At 44.8% G+C, this 10180-nt stretch overlaps 1 protein-coding gene across 1 annotated transcript; it reads left to right on the top strand.

Annotated features, from left to right (window-relative positions):
* The first annotated feature begins 952 nt into the window (after nt 1-952).
* CDKN2C (cyclin dependent kinase inhibitor 2C) lies at nt 953-7038 on the top strand. The gene is made up of 2 exons (XM_070939548.1): nt 953-1446; nt 5351-7038. Exons 1-2 carry the CDS (start codon nt 1318-1320, stop codon nt 5729-5731), a joined length of 510 nt encoding a protein of 169 aa, XP_070795649.1. The 5' UTR covers nt 953-1317; the 3' UTR covers nt 5732-7038.
* The last annotated feature ends 3142 nt before the right edge of the window (nt 7039-10180 follow it).

Genomic DNA, 10180 nt, shown 5'->3' with positions numbered 1-10180 from the left:
TCGCCCTCCCGCCCAGGCCTTCCTGCTTTTGCCGGGAACTCTGTGGCGCCTCCTTAAATCTCTGCCGTTAAAATGTGGGCGGGCGTTTCAAGTCAAAGAGCGCTCAAAATGTTTTTCCTTTTCAAAAAAAGCTGAGGAGACGACGTCGGGGAGGGGAAAGGAGGGAGAGACCGCGGACTGGAGGAGGAGGAGGAACCGGCTTTCTAGGCGGCAGCCCGTAAAAAAACAAAAAAAATTCAACAGGCTTGACCCAGCCACGGCAGCTTCCAGACGTTCGCAGGACCGGCCGCCGACGCTCTGCGGGGAAAGGAGAGCGGAGGCGTCGGAGAGTTGTTTTGGCGCCTTTTAGCCAGGCTGGGGTTGCGCCTTCGGGCTCCTGTCAAAAGAGGCGCAGCCGTCCGCTGCTCTTCGCGCTACAGAAAATCGGCTGCGGAAGGAGGCAAAGGGGACCCGGCAGAGCTGAAGCGGTTGCTGCCGCAGCCGCAACTGCGCCGCAACCACCAGCGCGCCGAAAGATGCGGGTGTGCTGATGTGCCCGGTCTTCCCGGCTCTTGCTCGGGCTCAGCCAATCCGCCTCAACCAACCCCGACTTTGCGCCTTTTGGGTCTGCCGCGCAGCCACCGCCCCGGGATGGGAACGCCGAAGTCCCACCGCATCCCTGGTGGAGTTGGGCAGCTGGCCGGGGCTGGTTAATCCCCCCCGGCTACCGAAACTGGATTAACCCCTTCGCTCCTATTGTTGGCCGTCCAGGGGGCTGCTACTCGGGGGCGAAGAACGGACTCAGCGGGGTCAAGAGCGAAGCCCCGGCCTCTCAGTATCGGGAACGGAACCCGCGGCTTCCAAAAGAAGCTTGCCCCGGGGTCTCGGCTGGACAGAACTGGTGGGTTGTGTCTTCCGCTACTTCTTCTTCTTCTTCCACCTCTCCGCTTCCACCTTGTTCTTTGCTTTCCCCATCTCCCTTTCCTTACTGAGCTTCCCCCACCCCAAGTGTGTCTGCTCTGCCCGCTGAAGGGCTTGAATCAATTTATGCGCCCCGGCCAAGGTCCGGCGGGGGGCGGGTGTTGTGCGCGTTAGAGGTGCAGAGATCTGCTTTTCAAGCGGAGCTGCAGCAGTATGTATGACGTGTGAACCAAGGGGCGGGCTTCTGGCAAGCAGCTTTTTTACGAGTATTTACTACAAGAAGGTCTACTCCAGAAGATTAACATCCCCGCTCCTGTCAGTTTCCGATGGCCATGCCCGGCTAAAAACAACCCTTAAGATAATCAAATACAAGCTCAGGTTTTCTGCTCGTTTGGCGATCGTCATTCGCCCTAAGGAATGGCCGAACCTTTGGCGAATGAGTTGGCGTCCGCAGCTGCCAGAGGGGACCTAGCGCAAGTTACTAATTTGTTGGAAAATAATATAAACGTCAATGCACAAAATGGATTTGGGAGGACTGCGCTGCAGGTTGGTATCTGGGCGGACAGAGGCGATCGTTCGCCACTAGGTGAACTGGTTTGACGGGGGAAAGGACCGTTTTAAAAAGGGGAGGAAAAAAAAATCAGCATTTTTTAAAAAGCGAGTTGGTTGCCATATTTTATAAGTTTCACCGCTCCAACTCCTTAAAGTGACGTACTTTAAGTAAAACCTGGTTTTAATGTTTCTCTAATCTCGGAATAAACCTTGTCTGCAAGACACCTCGTCTTTAAAAAAAAAAAATTCTGAGACAGGGAAGCAAGTGGCGGAGGCAGAGGGGGAGGGAAAGGAACAATCCGGGCTAGGTCGGTAAACACCTCATTTTTGAAATCCGGATTATATCTGTTTCAGTATCTGAAAGGGGGTGTTGTCTGGCTGCTAAAGGGTGGCGGTTGGGACTTATTTTTTTCTCACATTCTGGCGAGCATGCCCCCCCCCAAAAAAAACCTATCGCCCCTGAATAACTGCGATGTTCGGCGAAGCAATGTGGCGATCTGGATCACGAAAATCCAATGCTTTGTTATTCACCATCCTTCGGGTGCTTTTTGATATATCAGCGGATCGCTTCACTACGAGAATTTCCTTTCCGTAGGTATATAACGCCGTCTACACCCATTTCCAGTGTTTAGATTTACAGGCGGCGGCTGGAGCTCTTCCAGCTACTAAAACCCTGCACCCGTTGAAAGATGTTTTCCTTTGAGAACATTGGATAACGGTGCTGAAAGTGTTACGTGGGAGGGGGGAGAGGTAAGGGTGCCCAACCAGACAGAGAAGAAAAAGGTAGGTGAAAATCTGGGAGGATTTTCCGATGCGAGACCCTGGATCTGGTCCGAAGTACTGCGGAATATTCAGCAGGCTCCTTAAAGAAAAGCAATTTGTTGATTCAACTACAGACAGGATCCACTTTCTGAAATATTGGAAGAGGGGTCCCTGTGGGTGAGGGCTGAAAACTCCGGCAACATAATCTCCTCTTTAAAATGGAAAGAAACCCACCTGTAATAGGACCTTTCTTGGTGTTCTTTTCAAGTTCAGTTTAGTAATCCTAAATTATTTTTCGATTTGCAAGGAGCATAAATGCCTTGAACCCTTTTAGGGTTTTCTGCACCATAACAGGTAGGTCATGTTTGGAACCAATCATTGAATTGGTGTGGTAAAAAAGGAAGTGCAACCTCAATTTCCTTACTAAATAGCCAATTCTTTTTCTTACTGTTTAATGAGAACCAATGATTCTGCACCCTCCCACCCCCCATTTCATTATTTACAGAGATACATCCCTGCTTACTCAGCTGGGGGCATGTCTTTTCCACCAACTACTTTTTATTGCACCTTCATCACTAATCATAATTTGAGGCAAACTACACACACACACACACACATCTGAATAAAAGTAAACACAACAGAAGAAGCTGATTCTTATTTTCATTATGTGTAAGTCAGAAAGATCTAGTGGGTGGATGATAGAATTTGAGCTGATAGTCAATGTTGCTTACCAAAGAAAGTGAAAATACACATTGGCTTTTATGGTCTCATTTCCTTCTATCTCTTCTCTGAATGTTTTTCCTCTTTTTTCCTTTTCCCCTTCTTTTTACAAATCAGGTGTTTATGTGAAGGCCACCTTTCTCTATCTGGCTAAGAACCCCTAGGTTTAGGCCTTTGCATGCAATCTATATCCTTCCCTTGTTAAAAGAATTCCACACCAGAAAAAAAAACATTTAGAAACATCTAAAACTGTCTTTAAAACCAGACTTTTCTCATAGTTTGTATAGTATAGATAACTTTTATCTTTCACAGTTTTGGAACCTGATCCTGAGTTTTATGTTTACCCCAAATTATGAATTTGACAGGAGATACAAGGCGAAATCTTAAAAGTTTAAGGAGTATATGTTCATTTTATCATAATGGCCGATATTAGTTTCCAAAAAGCTAACTATACTCCTAGTATTTGTATTCCAAATTGGTAAACAAGAGGGCAGGTGATTGGATTACCAAGGAAGATATTATCTCCTAGTAAACTATCATCTTTGTGGCTGTTGATCTATATTCTGAGCCTTATATGCTCTCTCACATAACTCCCTCTTGTTTTATGGATTTTCCGGTTTTGTTTACTGTAACTGTTTCCCTTTTGTATATTAAAAGAGAAGACAGCATTCCTCGCAAGAAAAAAAAAGTAAAAAACACACAGCAATATTATTTTATAAATGGGTAGGTACAATAGGACTGAAGAAAAAAATACTGAAAGCAAAAGAAGACATCATTTTTGAAAGCTAGCTGTTCCCTGTAACAAAGCTTGACCGAGGTGTAAACTTCAGTATATGATATTTGGCTGTGGCTTTTCAGACACAAGGATTAAACTATTCAGACACAAGGATTAAACTATTCAAAAAAGTCCAAGGGTCTCTGAGATGGGCAATCTTAACTATGAAAATATAAGAAAAGTTATAGAGTTACTAATATCATTTTTTCTTTCACCAGAAACAAGAGATTCTTAAGAAAATATGCTTTTTAGTGATAATAGCAAAACGTTCACATAGAAAGGGAATGTTTAGGGAAGCCAACAGCTTTTAAAAACTTTCTACTTAAACTGAACATAAGCAATAAACTTAGAGGTATTGATTTGCATTCATATAACAATCCCAAATGAAACTAAAACTGCAAACCTACATGTATATTTCCTTGGAAGTTAAGACCCTCTGAATTTACTAAGATATTTTAAAAAACACATAAACCCATTTGACTGGTTACTCCACAGATAAGGGACACAGGAAATATATACTCTGTCTTATTGATTAAAATGTGTTCTCTGAGTAATCTACAATTAGTTTACAATGTGACCATAATAGGATTACATTTCAGTTCTTTGCAAGTGCAGAAGCAACACAGCTTTGTTTTTAATAGTGGCATTCTTCAATTTCCCTCTTACTTCTTTCATTTCACTACTGGTAGTTTTCCATGTTTGTTTGCACTTCCTTCCCCAAGAACGATTTTAGATCCATCCAGGTTTGCAAAATACATTATATTCTAAATCCACTATCTGTCCTTTTGTTTATGGTATTGTTTATTTTGTTCTCAATTGCAACTGGAAAGGCTTAAATAAGGGAAGAAATTGAGCTATTTCTTACATATGCAGTATATTTGCTAATAAGGTACAACAGACTTTATTTTTACACACCTTACATGGACACATCTTTAATTAGAAATAGTCATGTAGGTCCTCTATCCTTTATACAATTGGGAAATAGGCCCTTTGGATTTTAGACTACTTTCTATCAAAGTAGGACAAACCCATCAGTGTCATTACATATCTATTACCTTAACCAAGAACCTCATCCTTTTACCCTGTGCCTTGATTTTTTTTTTCTTCATTTCTATCATGGGACAACAGGAAATACAATTTCCCACCATTCAATTTGTTTGTTTATTTTGGCACTATTTGTTTCTATATGGTGTAGGGTGGTTTTCACAGCCCTACCGGTTCGGCAATTATAGCTTCTCCATTGCAGTGTCTCTCAGAAGAGACCTAAGTTCGGCTTTTAAAAGCAGGAGTGGGAGAGGGGTCTCTCTGAAGCCACGGGCCATTAACGTTGAGGACCAAATAGGCGGCCAGAAATGCCAAATAGAAGTCAACTGCTGGTGTCATCCCAAAAAGCCTTCCAATCAAATGAACCAGCCTTGTATTCTCTGCCCTGGGATGCCGAAGAAGTTGACATCCCGTTTCCCTAGGGCTCTAGGCTCCCGCGCGAACTTTCCCACGGGCTTTCCCAAAGCCAAATCAAGCAAAGGCTCTGCAGGTAAGGCAGAGTGGGGATACCCATGTGAAGTGTGTGAACCCAACCCTTGGGAACGGGGCACATTTGCCCACTGCCTCGCGTTTCTCTTCCTCGTCCTCTGCCTTCAGGTGGTGAAATTGGGGAACCCGGAGATCGCCAGGCAGTTGCTGCTGCGAGGTGCCGACCCGGATCTGAAAGACCGCACTGGCTTCGCTGTCCTGCACGACGCGGCCCGTGCCGGCTTCCTCGACACGCTGCAGACTTTGCTGGAGTTCCAAGCGGACGTGAACGTGGAAGACAACGAGGGCAACCTGCCGCTGCACTTGGCCGCCCAAGAGGGCCACCTGGCCGTCGTGGCCTTCCTTCTGGAGCGCACGGCCAGCCGGGTGGAGCATCGTAACAAGAAGGGGGCCACCGCCTACGACCTGGCGAAGCTCTACAAGAGGCAGGCCATCGTCAAACTGCTGGAGAACAGCAGGCGGAGGGAGGGCGCCCTCAGCGGGGACTGAAACCCACCCCTTGGTCCGGACTCCAAAATGCCTGCTTGTACACCTGTCGCCTCTCCTTTCCTCTCTTTCTCTCTTCATCTTAATCAAAGTATACAAATAGGTGGGGTCAGTCTTTTTTTCAAATGCAGACATGGGGGTGATATTTTTCCCTCCTAGTGGGGAAAAAATCATGCCAGTAGCAGCTTTTCACAGATATTAGCGAGAAACTGGGTGGGCTCTCGCCTTTCTTTTATGAATGCTTTTTCTTTTTTTAACTCGGTTTGCTTTTGCTGCTCACCTCACCCTTCATTTAAGGGAGGCTGGGGGGAAAAGATCTGTTTTTATGCTTTCTGATAACTTTCTTTTAAAAGATCTATAAAGGCTTACTGTGATTTCCCATCCCTGAACATCAACTAGCCTAACAGAGGTTAACATAATATGAAACAGTGCATGAAGGAGTATATATGTGAAAGACCTTTTGTCCCAGAAGGGGAAGTGGGAGGAAAAAAGAGACTTTTGGACAATTGAATCACAAATGTTTGATGAGATGGATAAGCTAACAAAAGGTCTATGGAACATTCACTAAAAGTGCTTTCATTGTTATTTTTCTTCTATTTTTATTGTCATGCCTTACCTTCTAAACATCTCTTTTTCTGAAGGAAGTTCTGCTGAAATCTAGCTTTCTTCTAGTTAAACATGTTTAGGACCAAAGGTTCAGTTGATTCACTACGTGTATCTGACCAGAGAAGAAATCTCAATTTGAGGTAGTTTGAATAGGAAAGCTTCAATATAACATATAATAATAAAAAGAGTAAGAAGGAATTTATCAAGTCCAAAGTCACACAGTGTGGGAATATGATATCTTGGCTATTTGCACAAACACAAGTTTAAGATAAAAAAAGTAATTTATAAGATTAGATTGCATTTAGTGACTTGATCAGATTTTGGGAATGGTCTAGAATTTTTTTCAGATTAAACTGCCAGAGTAGTACTATTTACTCACATTTGTTCCAGTAGAATAAATCCAGAATAAGCATTTATTTTTGTGGTTAAGACTTGGGATTTTTGATCAAAGCCTCTTTTACAGAATCCATAAATTTCTATATTACAGTGTAGTATAGGCACTCAGAAGCAAAAATGTGAAGTTGGATTGTTTTAGGTTGCAGTTTTCTATGTATCTATGTGGGATTGAACTGAGTGAAGGGAGCTTAGTTCTGAGCAGATGCGGCTGGAATTGCATTGTTACTTGGAATTTGAGGATTGCTGAGTAGAAAAGCTGACTATTAAACAGATGTATTTTGCATGGGAATAAATTACAAAATATATAACTTTTTATCAATTATTTAGAATAATCTCACTCTTATCTTGATAGTTTTCTGATTAAAAATTTCAGTTTGTTGCAGTGGAGAGAATTCATTGCTATTCGCCTCCACAAAGAATTAGCTGTGTCATAAAGTGGAGTGTGTGTCCCAGTTCAACTGTTGCTGTGAAGATAAAAAACTGAGAAACTGATGTTTTATGTGACTCAGGTCTTAGATTGTTACTTTCAAGAAGGTGACATCCATCTATATTGGTCAATTTCAATTTGGCTCAATTTTTTAAAAAGGGTTCATAAATTGTATCAGGCAACTTCATCCCTCTGCATTTCTCCTGCATTGTAGAAACCTTTCCTTTCTTGAACAGAGATTTCAGAAGGATCAGTTAAAAACTAAACCAATCATAACCTTTTCCAGATATTAAAAAACAAACTGGCATCTAAAGGAATTTGCTGTCTGTAAAACAAAACAAAACCTCACATTTTCTTTCTGGTGAACCTGCTCCTCCCACTCTCATAAGAGGTTTAATTTTAAAAAAAGCTTTAATATCTGAAAGCTAGTAAATATATAGGCAAGCTTCTAGCAGATGATAGAGTTTCATAATGGGCTCAAAAAGTTAGTCAAATTATCAACACAAAAGAAACTTTGTGGTTTCAGAAATGACTTGCATGACATCTTCAGTATCAGGCCAAAGGAGGCAGGAATGCTCTTTCTCTTTTTCAAAAGCTTTTCATAATTAATGTGGTTAATATGAACTCTTAGTGTTGTAGCAAATAGCATTAAATCTATTTCTCTTAAATATAATGCAGAAGGTGGGAAACCAATCACACCAGAAGTTTTCTCAAAAAGCCATATATTTATCCATGCTCTTTAACTATCTTTCAGTTGGCACCCACATAGCTAAAGAGCAATATCGATCTTAAGAGATGGACAGTTACACCATTATTTCACTGAGACTTGTTAATAGGTAAGAACGTTTGAGATTAACGTCCAATCTGACATAATCTGCTTCGCTAGAGCTTCCGCCCAGAGTCCAAACCAAAGAGTTATCCTTTTTTTAAAATCTCAGAGCACTAATATTTGGATTCCCCACACCTAGTTCCCCACACCTTTGAAGCCGGTCAAGACTGAAAATGGGTGGAAATTCCAAACAACGGCTTAAAAATTCGGGCTCAATAAACCGACCTCGCATTTGTAGTGAGATCTTCAGACAAATTGACTTCTGAGGGGCAGGTGAGCCGTACTAGACTCCGTTTACCCAGAAGAAAGCTCAACTTCTGTCCCTGTGAGGGGTGGCACTCTCTGCCCATGCTCAGGTAACAGAAAGGGAGCTCAGTATAATCAGTTTTCCCCAAGCTCTGCTCTGCTGTTTGCCAGTCCTGCGCTGTCTTGTTGCCCAGCACCAGGAACAGAGTGCTATTGACTTTCAGGGCGCTTTCTTTGACCACTGGAAACCTGGCCTTGGAGACTTGGATCCTGGGACCACCTCAGTGAGACTTGCTATTCCCAAATTAACATCGGGAGAGCTGAAGCAACTTACTTGTCAGAAGTGAGTGCCACTGAAAATCACTCAGGTGGAAGAAGGTAGATGACATATTAGAAGACACTAACGGGAGGGAAGGAAGGGAAGTAGGGAGGTAGAGGAGTTCCCAGCGTTCTAGATCTTTCCCGCCCATGTTCCGAATGGGTTTTACCAATGGTGCGCTCGCTGCTGAAGTACAAAGTTTGAGGGGGGATTTGAAAGCGACCCAGAGCACCTAAGTCGTGTTTGTTAGATCCTGGCCGTTCCCTCCGGGGAAGCTGGAGGCGTAATTTGGCTGCCGCAGCAAGCTCACCCGGATGCCCTGCGCCGCAGGTAAGGTGCTGCCCGGGCACACCAGAACAAGCACCGCCACCCGTGGAGCCTAAACCTGTATTTGGCTTCCTGCCCTGGGAATCCGTGTGAATTCTGAGCCGGCTACCTCTAATCAGACCCAGGACAAAACTGGGGGCGAAGAGGGAGGTTCCCCCCCCCCCTTCAATCCTTCCAAGGACCGGGAGCAAGAAGCGTGGCCCAGATGCGAGGTGCTCAAAATGTCGGAGCTGTTCCTGGCCTCCGCGCCGCGTCTTTTCCTTCGCGGCGCTTCGTGCCTCTCCTGCTGGGAATCGTCCGAGGTTCCAGTACGCCGCGGTGCCCAAAGCCAAGGCTGGGGCCATGCGGGGTCCGCGCCTAAGAGCCAAGCCGCGAGTGGGAGGAGAGAGGCAGCTTCAGAACCGTTACTTCGCTCCCCCCGCGCTTCCCTTCTCGTCCCCATCTGCGTCCCTCCCCCTTTACGGTTTCTTTTCCCTTTCTCTTCCTGTCCAAACATTTTTAAATTTCCGCGCCTTCCTAACAGTCTGATTATACAGTATTGATTTGGCTTCTTCCTCCGCGGGCTTCCGTGCCCTTTGTTTTTGCCCTTATGGTCAGCCGGGGGTTGGCGTGAACTTCTCTCGCAGCCCCTTCTCCGGAACAGGCAAGGCGAGGCAGGAGCCCAGGAGCGATCTCGGATGCGCCCCGCATCTCCTCCTTCTGCCCTCGCCCACCGCGCCCCGAGGAGGTCTCTCGCAGCCGGTGCAACCTGCCGCGCTGGATGGGCGAGATCTGCGGGTTCTCTCCAACGCTGAAGTCCCAGCCCAAGCGGCCGGAAACGCCGAGGCAAAAACGCCGTCCCTCTGCAGTTTTCCTTGGGCGAGGAAGATGCCGCGGGAAAGGCGGTGTGCGTTTGCGCGTCTGGGAAGCTGCAGCTGAAAAGGCTCCTTTTCTTTCTAGGATCGCCAAAGGCAACTGTCCCAAGGCGGCCTTCGCCTAAGAGGTCCTAGCACACGGAGGAAAAAGGCGAACGGCAAGGAAGGTATTGGTATTTTATTTTACAGATATTTTATAATTCTTAACTTACTTTTTCTGTTGCCCTGTCAAAGCTAATATTTCATGGGGAATTAACAAAGAATAAAAGCGCATTTGTGAATCACCTTAACTAAAGCTCAGGTCAGATACTTTTCTCAGTATCGGTTCTCTACGAATGTTTGGAGGAAGAGATTTCTCCTACCCTGCTTTAGAAGAAACCCATAACTTTATCCTGTCGTTTTTCACATTACTCTGTATCAGCCAAATGGGAGTTACAATTTTGAGAAA

The sequence above is a fragment of the Pituophis catenifer genome, unplaced genomic scaffold, assembly GCF_029215685.1.
Source record: "Pituophis catenifer annectens isolate HBS135680 unplaced genomic scaffold, rPitCat1.0.hap2 SCAF_3, whole genome shotgun sequence".
Taxonomy (NCBI): domain Eukaryota; kingdom Metazoa; phylum Chordata; class Lepidosauria; order Squamata; family Colubridae; genus Pituophis; species Pituophis catenifer.
This window is presented reverse-complemented; position numbering and strand designations above follow the sequence as displayed.